The sequence below is a fragment of the Bombina bombina genome, chromosome 1 (assembly GCF_027579735.1).
Source record: "Bombina bombina isolate aBomBom1 chromosome 1, aBomBom1.pri, whole genome shotgun sequence".
Lineage (NCBI taxonomy): Eukaryota > Metazoa > Chordata > Amphibia > Anura > Bombinatoridae > Bombina > Bombina bombina.
In genome coordinates, this window is record NC_069499.1 from 424,516,165 (window position 1) to 424,534,176 (window position 18,012).

At 38.3% G+C, this 18,012-nt stretch overlaps 1 protein-coding gene across 1 annotated transcript in view; it reads left to right on the top strand.

Annotated features, from left to right (window-relative positions):
* The window catches only part of SLC4A10 (solute carrier family 4 member 10), a 432,482-nt gene that overhangs the window by 333,846 nt on the left and 80,624 nt on the right, over positions 1 to 18,012 (top strand). The window contains exon 15 of the mRNA XM_053698366.1: positions 8,969 to 9,074. Coding sequence (XP_053554341.1) covers positions 8,969 to 9,074 — 106 coding nt within the window. The remainder of the gene's footprint in view (positions 1 to 8,968; positions 9,075 to 18,012) is intronic.

The following is an 18,012-nucleotide window of genomic DNA, read 5'->3' on the forward strand; positions in this document are numbered from 1 at the left end:
GATTTAAACAAATGTACTAAGAAAAATAGATATCCCCTTCCCTTAATTCCCAAACTTATCGAACGGTTACGTGGTGCAAAGGTCTTCGCTAAATTGGATCTTAAAGGCGCCTATAACCTGATCAGAATAAGAACCAGAGAGGAATTGCTTACTGCTTTTAAGACTAGATATGGTCTATTTGAGTATACAGTAATGCCATTCAGTCTCTGTAATGCTCCGGCGACATTTCAGAATTTAATTATCGATATTTTCAGGGACATACTGGATGTATTTTTAGTTTTATATTTAGATGACATTCTGATTCACTCATGTAACATAACAGAACACTTGACCCATGTTAGGACTGTTCTATCCAGGTTAAGAGCACATATTCTTTATGCCAAAGTAGAAAAATGTATTTTTGATGCCGACAACATCTCCTTCCTAGGATACCATATCACCCAAACTGGCATAAGTATGGAGGATAGTAAAGTTCTTGCAATCAAGAATTGGCCAACACCAAAAACTAAGAAACAGGCCCAGCGATTCCTTGGCTTTGTGAACTTTTACAGAAAGTTAATTCATAAATTTGCTCATCTTGCTAAGCCATTAACCGACTTAACCAAAGCTCATGTCCCAATTAAATGGACTCCACAGACAGAAAATGTTTGCGTTCTTTTGAAGGAAAAATTCACCTCTGCACCTATCCTTCAGTTCCCTGATACCAGTCTACAATTTGTACTCGAGGTGGATGCTTCAGACTACGCTATAGGTGCAGTTCTTTCCCAGAGAAAGTCCTACAAGGAGCCATTAGATCCTGTAGCCCACTTCTCTAGAATTATGACCTCTGCCGAGATTAACCACCCTTTAGGTGAAAAGGAACTCCTAGCAATTAAAAGTTAATTTGATCATTGGCGACACCTACTTGAAGGAGCTTCAAATCCCATTATCATCTACTCCGACCACAAAAATCTCCACTATCTCCAGACTAACAGGACTCTATCTTCCAGACAACTCCAGTGGAGTCACTACTTCTCTCGTTTCCAGTATGTTATCACCTACCGTCCTGGGTCATATAACGGCAAAGCAGATGCTCTCTCTAGAATGGAGGACAAGCTTTATCAATCCAATACCCCATCTACTGTCATAGCTCAAGAAAACTTCTTTGGACTTCTCACTAATCTCCGTCATGACATAAAAAGTTCTCAAAGTGCTGATCAGTCAAAACCTACAAACTTACTGATTAAATATAAAGATGGAATCCTGTACCATAAGGATCAACTTTACGTTCCACCTGATCTCAGTCCACTCATATTACAGTCTATCCACAATTCAACTCTTGCTGGACATTTAGGAACACACAAAACATTCCACCTCTTAGAATGATCATTCTGGTGGCCTTCTATGTTTTGTACTGTGAAGGATTACATTACAAAGTGTTCCACTTGTGCTACAGCAAAATACCTGTTGGTTTGTTGCAGCCACTGCCTTTCCCTGACAAACCATGGTTTGACGTTTTAATGGATTTCATAGTGGATATTCCTAACTCCTCCAACTACACTACTATTCTTGTTGTAGTGGACATTTTCTCTAAAATGGCTCATTTTATTCCACTACATGCTATACCAACTTCTCAACAGACTTCGGAAGTGTTCATAAAGGACATTGTCTGACTCAAAGGTCTACCCTCATCAATAATCAGCGACAGAGGAATGCAGTTCACTTCTAGATTTTGGAGAAAATTGTGTAAGGCACTACACATTTATCAAAAACTCAGTACTTCCTACCATCCACAAATAAATGGTCTAACTGAACGGACAAACCAGTACTGAACGGACAAACCAGTGGTTGGAACAGTATTTACAGTGTTATTGTTCTCATTAACAGGACACTTGGGCCTCATATCTGCCCTTAGCAGAATTCCCTTATAATAACACAGTTAGTCTCTTCATTTTTAGCCAAAGGTTGTGTTTACTTGTTCCTTGTAAAGCTCCGGATTTCAGAGTACTCCTCTCTGCTTAAGTTGATTGTATTACCTTGTCAACTTCCTTTAGGATTCCGATTGTCAGTCTGCAGCAGTGGAGACCTCACACAGAGCAGACACTGCAGTCTCTGACGTCATCAGCTACAGCCCGGATCAGCTCTTCCACTCTCAGCGTGCAACATCTCTCCATAGCCGGAACTCTTCTTCTGTTTATTCTACCAGGCTCCTGTGTGATAACCTTTTAACTTCTACTGGATTCCTGCTCCTGTATAATACATCCAGATGCATCTGTAGTGGTCATCTCTGGTGAATTTACTCTGTGCATTTAACCCCTGACAGAGCTGCTGAACTAAGGTATAGCCTTGTTACTTATCTATGTGAGATATATATTTTCTTCTACCTATATACCTTTGATGGTTATTGTGCTATTACTACTAGCTAAACTAAGACAGTTGGGCTACTTTTACTGCTAGTGAATTAAGATTAGCCTAACTGTCACAAAACTTAACTAACTCTCTTTTTTGCATTAGGATATCAGTCTTATTGATCTATATACTTGTAAACAAGACTAACTTAATAAGTTACCTTTACCATTTAAGTTCTTACAAATACACTAAATGCAAGCCTGTCAGCGGTCCTGCTGTGTGATCACCCCACACTGTGTGGAACACATGGTGCTTACATTTCTGTGTGGCTTGCTCTGGGGTTATTTAGCTACACTCAGCAGAAATAGGACTATTGCACCTTAAGTGGGTGAGACTCTGTGACAGAGGAGGCATCTTAGGCCCAAAGCAACTATTCAACTCTTCACTGGTTTTAATTTGCTTTCAATAATGTAAAGATTATATACATATAATTACAGTGTGTGTGTATAAAACAGGGGGGGTGGAAGTTGCGAGGGGGTGGAAGTCTTGGTGAATTCCCACAATTATTTTTTTTAGGATTTGACCCCTGATTAGAGCCCTTTGCCATTAAGTAGATGAAAATATATATGCAATATTCATATTTAATAAAGATTTTAACTATGTATTTACTGTAAATATTTTATATTTGCTAATGCGAATATGCTGTTGTTTGCGTGATGGGTGTTTTCTTCAACTATTTTTTTCTCTCCATTGACTTCTATGGGGAATGCGAAAATGCAATCGAGTTTGCGCTATATCTAAAACATTGCAATTGTGGGGGGAAAAAATACTGTACCACTTGTATTCTAGCCCTGAGTGTTTTGCAAGCCCTAGTGAATTTTTACTTTGAAAATGCCTTGTAAAAAAATAAATCACTTTATACCCTGACCAAAACATATTCTGGCTAAAAAATGTCTAAAACTGTGTGTGTATGTGTGTGTGTGTTTGTGTGGGGGAGTTTGCAGCAGAATTTTGAGTGCCAAAATAAGGCTGCAAAACATTAACGCCTTAGTAAACAAAAAGTACCTATCTCCATGAATAAGCTTTGCATGCCCTCTGGTGGCTAAAAGGTTAAACATCCAAAATAAAAAATATTATTATAGTAAACATATACAATATCTCACAAAAGTAAGTACACCCCTCACATTTTTGTATTTTTTTTATTATATCTTTTCATGTGACAACACTGAAGAAATTACACTTTGCTACAATGTAAAGTAGTGAGTGTACAGCATGTATAACAGTGTACATTTGCTGTCCACTCTAAATAACTCAACACACAGCCATTAATGTCTAAACCGTTGGCAACAAAAGTGTCAATACTTTGTGTGGCCATCATTATTTTCAAGCACTGCCTTAACCCTCTTGGGCATGGAATTCATCAGAGCTTCACAGATTGCCACTGGAGTCCTCTTCCACTCCTCCATGACAACATCACGGAGCTGGTGGATGTTAGAGACCTTGTGCTCCCCCACCTTCTGTTTGAGGATGCCCCACAGATGCTCAATAGGGTTTAGGTCTGGAGACATGCTTGGCCAATCCATCAACTTTACCCTCAGCTTCTTTAGCAAGGCAGTGGTGGTCTTGGAGGTGTGTTTGGGGTCGTTATCATGTTGGAATACTCCCCTGCAGTCAATGAAGGGAGGGAATCATGCTCTGCTTCAGTATGTCACAGTAAATGTTGGCATTCATGGTTTCCTCAATGAACTGTAGCTCCCCAGTGCCGGCAGCACTCATGCAGGCCCAGAACATGACACTTCCACCACCATGCTTGACTGTAGGCAAGACACACTTGTCTTTGTACTCCTCACCTGGTTGCCGCCACACACGATTGACACCATCTGAACCAAATAAGTGTATCTTGGTCTCATCAGACCACAAGACATGGTTCCAGTAATCCATGTCCTTAGTCTGCTTGTCTTCAACAAAGTGTTTGCTGGTTTTCTTGTGCATCATCTTTAGATGAGCCTTCCTTCTGGGACAACAGCCATGCAGACCAATTTGATGCAGTGTGCGGCGTATGGTCTAAGCACTGACAGGATGACCCTCCACCCCTTCAACCTCTGCAGCAATGCTGGCAGCACTCATACGTCTATTTCCCAAAGATAAACTCTGGATATGACGTTGAGCATGTGCACTCAACTTCTTTGGTCGACCATGGTGAGGCCTGTTCTGAGTGGAACCTGTTCTGTGAAACCACAGTATGGTCTTGCCCACCGTGCTGCAACACAGTTTCAGAGTTTTGGCAATCTTCTTATAGCCTAGGCCATCTTTATGTCGCACAACAATTCTTTTTTTTCAGATCCTCAGAGAGTTCTTTGCCATGAGGTGCCATTTTGAACTTCCAGTGACCAGTATGAGAGAGTGTGAGAGCGATAACACCAAATTTAACACACCTGCTCCCCATTCAGACCTAACACTAACACTAACACTAACGAGTCACATAACACTGGGGAGGGAAAATGGCTAATTGGGCCCAATTTGGACATTTCCACTTAGGGGTGTACTCACTTTTGTTGCCAATGGCTTAGACAATAATGGCTGTGTGTTGAGTTATTTTGAGGGGACAGCAAATTTACACTGTTATACAGGCTGTACACTCACTACTTTACATTGTAGCAAAGTGTAATTTCTTCAGTGTTGTCACATGAAAATATATAATTAAATATTTACAAAAATGTAAGGGGTGTACTCACTTTTGTGAGATACTGTATATCACTACAGCTGTATCACTATACACCACCTCCAGTACCCATATAGAAAATCCTATACTATCATCACAAAAGAAAAATTATAGTAAATAAAGGAATAGTGATTAGTCTCTTTCATTCTTTATTATATTTGGTACTGAAGTGTTTAGATGGAAGATCCATAGGCTTCTCTTCTCATCAGTTTTGATTTCCCTATCTCTACTGAAGAGAAGCCTATTTGTATCTATGTATGTGTATATATATATATATATATATATATATATATATATATATATATATATACTATAATTGCATTTGTAACGCGTCCATCGACAGTTGCGCACGCATCCTCAAATGAATGTTCGCTGCACAATGCAGCCAAAAGAATGTTGGCTGCACGCGCAGCCAAAAGAATCCACCTGGATGCATCTAAGCAGGTGGATCCTTTCACCACTGTGCCATTTTCTGAATCCAAACAAAGCATTAAAAAAACAAACACGCAACCACCCGCACAAAATAACTAAAAAACACGTAACCGCCCGCAAGAAAAAATAAATAAATTAATGAAGAATTAAGAAAAAAAAATAACCGCCCGCACAAAGTATTAAAAAAAAATAACCACCAACACGAAGTATTAAGAAAAAAAATAAACATAACCGCCCGTACTAAGTATTAACAAAAAACTAACCCTTAAATCGCTAAACTCCCACAACAGAAACTACCTAACCCTTACACCGCCAACCCCCCACAACGCCAACTAAATAAATTACAATATTAACCCCTAAACTGCCAAACCTTACAACGCCAACTAATTATACTATTAACCCCCACATCGCAATAAACCTAATTAACCTATTAACCCCTAAATCGCCAACCCCCTACATTGCAATAAACCTAATTAACCTATTAACTCCTAAACCGCCAACCCCCCACATCGCAAATAACTAACGGCTAGATTACTAGTTTTGCGTTATGAGTGGTGCGGTACTAACTTGCAAGTTATTGTCACAGCTCACCTCCATACAGCGCTGCTATTACAGGTTTACAAAAACCCAGTGTTAGCCGGCAATAAGTAAGCGTAGAGCAAAATTGAGCTCCATACCGCACTCCAATACCAGCGCTGCGGTGAGCCTGGGTGAGCTGGTTTTATGTGCTCGTGCACGATGTCCCCATAGACATCAATGGGGAGAGCCGGCTGAAAAAAAGCCGAACACCTGCAATAAAGCAGCGTAAAGCTCCGTAACGCAGCCCTATTGATTCCTATGGGGAAAGAAAATTTATGTTTACACCTAACACCCTAACATAAACCCAGAGTCTAAACACCCCTAATCTTACACTTATTAACCCCTAATCTGCCACCCCCGGCATCGCCGACACCTACATTATACTTATTAACCCCTAATCTGCCGCCGCCAACATCACCAATACCTACATTATACTTATTAACCCCTAATCTGTTGCCCCCAACATTGCCGACACCTACATAATGTTATTAACCCCTAATCTCTCGCCCCCAATGTCGCCGCAACCTACCTACACTTATTAACCCCTAATCTGCCGCCCCATTGTCCCCGCCACTATACTAAATTTATTAACCCCTAAACCTAACCCTAAGTTTAACCCTAACACCCACTAACTTTAATGTAATTAAAATAAATCTAAATAAAACCTACTATTAATAACTAAATAATTCCTATTTACAACTCAATACTACCTGTAAAATAAACCCTAAAATAGCTACAAAATAACTAATAGTTACATTGTATCTATCTTATTTTTATTTTTATTTCACAGGCAAGTTTGTATTTATTTTAACTAGGTAAATTAGTTACTAAATAGTTATTAACTATTTACTAACTACCTAGCTAAAATAAATCTAAATGTACCTGTAAAATAAAACCTAACCTGTCTTACACTAACACCTAACCTTACACTACAATTAAATCAATTACATAAATTAAATACAATTAACTAAATTACAATACAAAAAAACACTAAATTGCACAAAATAAAAAAAGAAATTATCAGATATGTAAACTAATTACACCTAATCTAATAGCCCTATCAAAATAAAAAAGCCCCCCCAAAATAAAAAAAAACCCTAGCCTAAACTAAACTAACAATAGCCCTTAAAAGGGCCTTTTGCGGGGCATTGCCCCAAATCAGCAGTTTTACCTGTAAAAAAAATACAAACAACCCCACAAAAGTAAAACCCACAACCCACACAACAAACCCCCCAAATAAAATCCTAACTAAAAAACCTAAACTCCCCATAGCCCTGAAAAGGGCATTTGGATGGGCATTGCCCTTAAAAGGGCATTTAGCTCTTTTTCCGCCCAAACCCTAATCTAAAAATAAAACCAACCCAATAAACCCTTAAAAAAGCCTAACACTAACCCCCGAAGATCCACTTACAGTTTTTGAAGACCCGACATCCATCCTCAACGAAGCCTTCAGAAGTCCTCAACGAAGCTGCAGAAGTCTTCATCCAACCAGGCACAAGTCTTCATCCAAGCCGACAGAAGTCTTCATCCAGACGGCATCTTCTATCTTAATCCATCCGGCGCGGAGCGGCTCCATCTTCAAGACATCCGGCGCGGAGCATCCTCTTCAATCGACGTCTTCTTGAACAATGAATTCTCCTTTAAATGACGTCATCCAAGATGGCATCCCTTGAATTTCGATTGGCTGATAGAATTCTATCAGCCAATTGGAATTAAAGGTGAAAAAATCCTATTGGCTGATGCAATCAGCCAATAGGATTGAGCTTCAATCCTATTGGCTGATCCAATCAGCCAATAGGATTAAGCTCACATTCTATTGGCTGTTCCAATCAGCAAATACAATGCAAGCTCAATCCTATTGGCTGATTGCATCGGCCAATAGGATTTTTTCCCCTTTAATTACGATTAATGTTGTAATTTTAATGTAAAGTTAATTCCGATTAATGTTGTAATTTTAATGTAAAGTTAGCGGGTTGTTAGGTTAAGGGGTTAATAGCTTAATTTAGTTTATGGCGATGTGGGGAGCTGGCGGTTTAGGGGTTAATAGGTTTAGTATGTGGTAGTGATTTGGGAGGCCAGGGGTTTAGGGGTTAATACATTTATTTAGTTGCGGTGGGGTCCGGGAGCGGCGGGATATGGGTTAATACTTTTATTTAGTTGCGGTGGGGTCCGGGAGCGGCGGGATAGGGGTTAATACTTTTATTTAGTTGCGGCGGGGTCCGGGAGCGGCGGGATAGGGGTTAATAACATTATGTAGGTGGCGGCAATGTCGGGGTGGCAGATTAGGGTTGTTTAGACTCGGGGCTTATGTTAGGGTGTTAGGTGTAAACGTTACTGGTTTTCTACCATAGTAATCAATGGGATATCTGGCAGCATCGAACGTAAGCTTTCGCTGCTTTCAGACTCCCATTGATTCCTATGGCATCCACGGCCTCCAGGGTGGTGGATTGAAAACCAGGTATGCTGGACCGGAATAGCTGTGAGCGTACCTGTTAACTATTTGATAACTTTGAAAAAGTGTCAAATAGTGCCGAATGTGTATTCGGAACATCTGTAATGACATAAGCATCGATCTGTGTCGGATTGAGACTGGCGGATCATATATTATGTCACAAATTTCAACTTTTGCTGGTCTGTAGGCTTTGATAACTAATATACACAATAGTATTATAATTAGTATCCTAATTATATATTAGCCTGCATATCTATCCCTCTATCATCCATCCATCTATCTATCTGTCTGTCCGTACATCATCTGTCTGTCTGACTGTCTTCCAATCTATCTGTCTGTATATCTATCTACCTATATGTTTAATGATCTCTTATCAATCAGTTATTTATCTCTACCTTTCTGTCTACTTACAAAAATATGAACATAATTTCCCAGCAATCTTTTTGCTTTTGTAGGTGCAGTTGTGTAGAGCCCGTGAACCCAAGCAATAAAACATTAAACCTTTGGAATGAATATAATATGACTGCATCTGAAATATCCTGGAACAATCTCACCACAACGGTAAGCTGAAACTCTCCAAAGTAAAGTATCAAATATATAAATTTTTTCTATGGCTATGTGTTGTGTTCTTGTTGTAATGTAAACACTTACACCTAGATTACGAGTTTTGCGTTAGAGGCTGTGCGGTGCTAACGAGCAGTTTATGCTCACCACTCACTTACAGACAGCGCTGGTATTACGGGTTTTTACAAACTCGTCGTTAAAAGACAAGAAGTGAGCGTTGAGCAAAAGTTTGCTCATTACCGCACTCCATTACCAGCGGTGCTTAATTCAGCTGTGAGCTGGTGTAACCTGCTCGTGCATGATTTCCCCATAGGAATCAACGGGGAGAACCGGCTAAAAAAAAGGTACTTTTGTGTTTATTTTAGCTAGGTAGTTTATTAAATAGTTAATAAATATTTAGTAACTATTCTACCTAGTTAAAATAAATACAAACTTGCCTGTAAAATAAAAATAAACCCTAAGCTAGATACAATGTAACTATTAGTTATAATGTAGCTAGCTTAGGGTTTATTTTACAGGTAAGTATTTAGTTTGAAATAGGAATAATTTAGTTAATGATAGTAATTTTATTTCGATTTATTTAAATTATAATTAAGTTAGGAGGTGTTAGGTGTTAGGGTTAGACTTAGATTTAGGGGTTAATAACTTTAGTATAGTGACGGCGACGTTGGGGGCGGCAGATTGGGGGTTAATAAATGTAGGTAGGTGTTGGCGATGTTAGGGACAGCAGATTAGGGGTTAATAATATTTAACTAATGTTTGCAAGGCGGGAGTGCGGCGGTTTAGGGGTTTATATATTTATTATAGTGGCGGCGATGTCCGGTTCGGCAGATTAGGGGTTAAAAAATGTCTTTTAGTGTTTGCGATGTGGGAGGGCCTCGGTTTAGCGGTTAATAGGTAGTTTATGGGTGTTAGTGTACTTTTTAGCACTTTAGTTAAGAGTTTTATGCTACGGCGTTGTAGTGTAAAGCTCTTAACTACTGAATTTAAAATGCGGTACCAGTCTTGACAGGAGAGGGTCTACCGCTCACTTTTTGGCAGACTCGTTATACCAGCGCTATGCAAGTCCCATTGAAAAGAGAGGATACGCAATTTACGTAAGTGGATTTGCGGTATTTTCAAGTCTGGCCAAAAAAGTGAGCGGTACACCTGTACCTGCAAGACTCGTAATACCAGCGGGTGTTAAAAAGCAGCGTGAGGACCGGCCAACGCTGCTTTTTAAGCCTAACGCACAACTCGTAATCTAGCAGTTATTTTTTTTATATGCCACCTGTTATATATGCAAATCAAATTATTTCATGGGCTTCTTTTTGTGCAGCTGTAGTTTACACGTGTGGGACTATATATGATCTATTGTTTAATATTTTGCTTCTAGCTTCTTATGTAAGTCTTAAAAAATGTAGTAAAAGACAAGTATACTTAAATATATATATTACTTTTTTTCCAATATATTTTATTTTTATCAAGTTATACTGGAAACTTTGTCTCTAGCAGTACACTCTCTAATGTTCTAGGATTAAGCCTGAAAAAGTATTGGCTTTCAAGTCTTTTATGATTAAATACAATACTAGGTAATGTGAGGTTTGAAAGCCAAATGTTGAATTAACTTTGAATTTAAATCAGTTTTATCCTAAAAATATATGAGGGACTCATTACAATGAGAAATGCCTCTTCTTCGGGCCCAAGTGTCAAAACAAACAAAATGTACCACCACAAATTGTGCTGAATGATCTCTGTATAATTGTAGCGCACACACAGCTGCACAAACAGGAACTGTGTTTGCAAGAGCACTGGTTTTCAAACCACTCATTAGGCCTCCCTAACAGGTCAGATTTTGAGGATATCTGAACTAGAGCAAAGGTGAAATGATCAGATGATTAGTAAACATGCGCCTAGATTACGAGTTTTGCGTTAGAAGCTGTGCGGTGCTAACGAGCAGTTTATGCTCACCGCTCACTTACAGACAGCGCTGGTATTACGGGTTTTTACAAACCCGGCGTTAACCGCAAAAAAGTGAGCGAAGAGCAAAATTTAGCTCCACATCTCACCTCAATACCAGCACTGCTTGCGTTAGCGGTGAGCTGGCTAAAAGTGCCCGTGCACGATTTCCCCATAGGAATCAATGGGGGAGAACCGGCTGAAAAAAAGTCTAACACCTGCAAAAAAGCAGCGTAAAGCTCCTAACGCAGTCCCATTGATTCCTATGGGGAAATAAAAGTTATGTTTACACTTAACACCCTAACATGAACCCCGAGTCCAAACACCCCTAATCTTACACTTATTAACCCCTAGTCTGCCGCCCCCGACATCGCCGCCACCTACATTATTTTATTAACCCTTAATCTGCTGCTCCGGACACCGCCGCCACCTACATTATACTTATGAACCCCTAATCTGCTGCCCCCAACATCACCGACACCTACATTATATTTATTAACCCCTAATCTGCCGCCCCCAATATCGCCGCAACCTAACTACATTTATTAACCCCTAATCTGCCACCCCCAATGTCGCCACCACTATAATAAAGTTATTAACCCCTAAACCTAAGTATAACCCTAACCCCACCTAACTTAAATATAATTTAAATAAATCAAAATAACATTACTACAATTAACTAAATTATTCCTATTTAAAACTAAATACTTACCTATAAAATAAACCCTTACATAGATACAATGTAACTATTAGTTATATTGTAGCTATCTTAGGGTTTATTTTATTCTATTTACCTAGTTAAAATAAAGACAACTTTACCTGTAAAATAAAACCTAACCTAAGTTACAATTACACCTAACACCACACTACAATTAAATTAATTACCTAAATTAAATACAATTAATTACAATTAAATAAAATTATCTAAAGTACAAAAAAAACACACTAAATTACAGAAAATAATAAAGAAATTACAAGATTTTTAAACTAATTACACCTAATCTAATCCCCCTAACAAAATAAAAAAAAGCCCCCCCAAAATAAAAAAAACCCTACCCTACACTAAATTACAAAAAGCCCTTAAAAGGGCCTTTTGCGGGGCATTGTCCCAAAGTAATCAGCTCTTTTACCTGAAAAAAAATTACAATCCCCCCCCCAACATTATAACCCACCACCCACACAACCAACCCTACTCTAAAACCCACCCAATCCCCCCTTAGAAAAACCTAACACTAACCCCTTGAAGATCACCTTACCGGGAGACGTCTTCACCCAACCGGGCCGAAGTCCTCAACGAAGCCGGGAGAAGTCTTCATCCAATCCGGGCGAAGTGGTCCTCCAGACAGGTAGAAGTCTTCATCCAGACGGCATCTTCTATCTTCATCCATCCGGTGCAGAGCGGGTCCATCTTCAAGACATTTAAATTATATGTGTTAGGGGGTGTTAGGGTTAGGGTTAGACTTATGTTTAGGGGTTAATAACTTTATTATAGTGGTGGCGACGTTGGGGGCGGCAGTTTAGGGGTTAATAAATGTAGGTATTTGGCGGCGATGTTAGGGCTGGCAGATTAGGGGTTAATAATATTTAACTAATGTTTGCGATGCGGTAGTGTGCCGGTTTAGGGGTTAATATATTTATCATAGTGGCGGAGATGTCCGCTTTGGCAGATTAGGGGTTAAAAAATTTATTTTAGTGTTTGCGATGTGGGGGGGGCCTTGGTTTAGGGGTTAATAGGTAGTTTATGGGTGTTAGTGTACTTTTTAGCACTTTAGGTAAGAGTTTTATGCTACGGTGTTGTAGTGTAAAACTCTTAACTACTGACTTTAAAATGCGGTACCAGGCTTGACAGGAGAGGGTCTACCGCTCACTTTTTGTCAGACTCATAATACCGGCGCTAGGCAAGTCCCATTGAAAATATAGGATACGCAATTGACGTAAGTGGATTTGCGGTATTTCCGAGTCTGGCCAAGAAAGTGAGCGGTACACCTGTACCTGCAAGACTTGTAATACCAGTGGGTGTTAAAAAGCAGCGTTAGGACCTCTTAACACTGCTTTTTAAGGCTAACGCAAAACTCGTAATCTAGGCCATGTTTTTTTACCTGCTCTCATCCAAGGTAATCCTGAAAATCTGGCCTGTTAGGGTGGCTTGAGGACAGGTTTCAAAACCAGTGGTCTAGAGTAAGCAGAAGCAATTGAGCACCACTTAGACCATAACTATAGTAACCCAGCATTCACATTAGTCTAGGACAATAATGCTCTGCAGCTCTCTTTTTTCCATAAATACATTTTTTTTACTTTAAAATACAAGCCCATATGCACCTGTTTTTGGCCCTCTAGAGATTAAAGGGTTAACACTGAAGCCACTTTAAAAAATTTGACTGAATATTACAGGTCCATATGCACCAGACAAGAGAACACTGACGTAACCTAAAAAGTTTATTTCACAGAACCAGTTTCTTATAACATACGCAATGTAACAATAAAACTGCAAAAATCTGTTGAATTTTACAAGTTCATATACATTTTACATAGCTTTATAACTGGAGCGTTAACTGCGCTAGAAGTAAGCTTTTTGCACAAAACACCAAAGTTAGAATATCGTGTGCGCGTTCACGTATTCCCCCATAGAAGTCAACAGAGAAAAAAAAAAAAGTGGAAAAAACCCTACTTGCACGGAACACGATCGCATATTCTCAAGTGCGCTAACCCGACATGAAAATATTAATATTTCACATTCAAATGTTCTTCACATAGAAGAATATGTTCTATTTATCATAAATACATATTTAACTATATATATTTATATATGATGGTATTGTGATAGAATATATATCTATACCTATTTATATATATATATATATATATATATATATATATATATTAAAAAATTTTAATACACTTTTAGCATATTCTGCTATGTGCAAAACATTGGAATGTGAAATATTTACTGTAAATACATAGTTAAAACCTTTATTAAATATGCAATAGGCTTTTACATGTTTTTATCTACTTAACTATAAAAGGGCTCCAATGCAATTATATATATGTGTATACATGTCTGTAAATACATAAATACACATATAAATACATACATACATATGTATACACATATAGACCAACTATATTTATTTTACACATTAAATGCATAATATACTAAAGTAATAGTTGATAAATAAAATATTTTCAACCTCATGAATACAAACATGTTTTGTAAAAATCATGTCAAAAATATTGTGGTACAAAGAGGATTTCTATTGATGCGTGGCAGATGGCATAAATAAAGCAATGCACAAATATCCGTAAAGATACTACTTCCTCTGAAATGTTTCTCTCCAGCTGTTCGTGATATGTTTTAAAATAGTATCATTTTTATTAGTAGTTTGGCTCATCTTAAAGGGACATAAAACCCAATTTTTTTCTTTCATAATTTAGATAGAACATAACATTTTAAACAACTTTCTAATTTACTATTATCAATTTTTCTTAGTTTTATTGTTATCCTTTGTGGAAAAGCAGAAATGTAAGCTCAAGAGTGTGCACGTGTCTGCAGCACTATATAGCAGCAGTTTTGCAACAATGTTATACATAAGCAGGGGCACTAGATGGCAGCACTATTTCCTGTCGTGTAGTGCTTCAGGCATGTGCACACTACCTACCTGGTATCTCTTCAACAAAGAATAACATGAGAATGAAAAAATAATAATAATAGAAGTAAATTGGAAACTTTTTAAAAATGGTATCCTCTATCTGAATCATTAAATGATTTTTTGGAGGTTTAATGTCCCTTTAAGCTGTTTGGCATTTCATTGCAGCAATCCATCAGCTGACCATTTTTACTGGCCAATTGGTATAACATCTCAATTTTCATATTAGTTATGGTAAAATTGTTAATACAATTAATGTGTTTTAGAAGCTTAAATTCTCTCCACCTTTACCAACTTTCTTAAAGGGACATTGGAGTGCTGCAATCATGTTATCATTTCTCGATCCCAAACTGAAGTGCAAGTCTTATTCCTACATAATTTAATGGAACATTAATCTGGAAATGTATTTCCACATAAAGACCTAGATTATAAATCACAAAAATGTAAGCAGCATGGAATGTTAAGAATGCTTGTGCACAATCCATACTGTGTGTAGTTTTTGCATTAAAATCAGTCAGTGATTAATATTTATCATGCTTTAGTATTTATGTTTGGATAATGCACATGCCTAATTTACCTTTGGAAATATATTTCTTTGAGGACATGCATTAAAATCATTCATATGGGATAGGGCTTGAATACAAAACTGCTTAGTTTTTTTCTATCCACTTCATTGTTCTCCCTAGGACCTATTTATTGGGCACAGCACCCAGATGATTTTATTCACCACCCTGCTAAAATTTAAGCCAATATTAAGCTAAACAGGTAAACAGAAGTCGTTCAAAATTATGGCAATATGGGGAACAGAGCGGTGCGCTAAAGGATGTACACCCTAATAAGTGTGTGCATAGTGAAGGCAGGACAGAGGATTCCCAGATAGTTTAATAAGACAAAAGAATTAGGTAAACTTATATATATATATATATATATATATATATATATATATACAATACGCTAAGTGGCAACCCAATAATCAGAGAACAGCAACCAAAATAAATGAAGCTGCAGGATAGTGCTATATGTTATAAGTGTAGTCAATTACTCTAAAAAGACACACATATATCATAGTGTCAAAAAAGAAACCAATCTATATGTGAACAGTATCAATGGACCAATGGATCAATGGATCAACACCTAAGCACTTATAGTATTCAAGGTGCCTTCATTCCTATGGAAAAATAGAAACATTTTTGTTAATTGTCATTAGACATTTTCTTAATTTATTTGCGTTTTTTAACACAGTCCAAAGGATGGGATGCCCGTAAGGAATTCATTTGTAGCAACATCCAAAATCTATCATTGAGTTCAGGCCCTTGGGGGCCACGGTGTTAAGATCGAAAATCCATCTTGCTTCCAATTGTAATAAAGCCAATGCTCTGTCCCCACCTCGTCTTAATCGTGGAACATGGTCAATGAGTATTACTCTTAACGTAGTGAGTGACCTGCTTGTAAAAAATGTCTAGCGACTGGTTGCTCAGAGCTACCCGTTTTTATGGCCTGGCGTATAGCAGATTTGTGATTCGCTAGCCTTTCTCTGAAGGTAGTGACCATTTTCCCAATATAATATAAGGAACACGGACAGATGATGGCATAAATGACCGATGTGCACGTCAATCTATGTTGGATCTTGTACCGTTTATTAGTGTGTGGGTGATGGAAACTGTTACAGGTCACCATTTGATTACATGTGACACAGTTACCACATCTGTAACACCCCACTTTGGTCTTAGGTAACCAAGTCCGACGATCATAGCAGTGCACCGGGTCGTTCAAGACTAAAAGATCTCGCAGATTTTTAGATCTCTTATAGACCATCCTAGGTGGTGGAAGGTCATAAAAGGGCAGGCTTGTGTCTTTTGCCACTATTTTCCAATTGTCGTTAATAGTGTTAGATACCACTTCCGAAAACGGACTGTAGGTAGTCAATATTAGAGATAATCTCACAAAGCAAGAAAGAATGGCTATTAAAGCACTTTCTAAGGATCCCAGTATTGTCATAAGGCCGGCAGATAAGGGTGGGGCCATAGTCATTCTCGACTATGATATGTATAGGACAGAAGCACACAGACAACTTCACAATGGGGTTACATATAAAAAACTCTCAGGTAATCCTACTACAGGTTTCAAGAAAGAAGTTGATGATCTTTTAGGTTTAGCACACACTGCCAACATTATAGATGACGATACTTGGTTATTTTTTACTGTGGACAAACCCATCTGTCCGATTTTGTACTTGCTCCCCAAGGTTCATAAGACATTGGATAACCCCCCTGGCAGACCTATTGTTTCTGCCAGGGGTTCTCTGCTACAGCCTCTGGCTGAATACAAAGATTTTTATCTCCAGCCCATAGTACAAGCTACAGATTCCTACTTAAGAGACTCGTTTGAGCTCATCAACCTCCTAAAAACTTTTGAAGTTGATAATAGTTTGGACTTGCTTGTTACCATGGGCATAGTAAGTCTGTACACCATGATTCCCCATAACCATGGGATGCACATGATCAAGGAACATTTGATTAATAGTGCGCACTATACTGGCCCACCAATTGAATTTTTAATTGTAAACATTTTTTTTTTATTGTCAAAGAAGTCTCAACATTTGCCAAACAAAGCATTTGCAACAAATAGTTAGGTTACATCACATAATTGAGCAATACATATTAGCCGCCCACCACATAACAGACATGGAATGGTGGTACTGTATACAATATTATTGCTAAAAGACAATACATATTGGTCTTCTGGTTTTTTATGATAAGCATGAAAAGACCTCCCCAACAATCAATCGCGTTTATAATATAAAGGAGAAGAGACGTAGTGGTAAGAGGACCTCTAGAGAAGAGGAGGAAAGAAGAGAGAGAGAGAGGAGGAAAAGGGGTTTGAGCACCTGAGGGGTAGTTTACCTAGAGAGTCTGGTATTTTATAATACTAGGGATCTCCTGGTTTGCATTCTGACTGAGTCTTCCCATACTGTCCACTCCTCCCATATCTGCAGGAATTCCTGCCTTTTATCTAATAGATTAGATGCTATGCTTTCCATCTGATGGTAGAATCTGATTTTATTTAATATGATATCATAGTGGGGTACAGTTGTTTTCCAATATTTCGCTATTACCGTTCTAGCAGCCGTACATATAATATTCACTAATTTTAAGGAGTGTTTGTGTAATCCTGGAATAGGGGCATGTAAGAGAGCCTGCTCCATACTCAGTGTAATCTGCCTATTAAAAACCTTACTCAATAAATCTGAAGTCGCCTCCCAAATTTTAGCACTTTCAGGACACTCCCACCACATATGGGTATATGTGCCCTCTGATGGGCAGCCTCGGTAGCACCTAGGTATACTTTCTAGT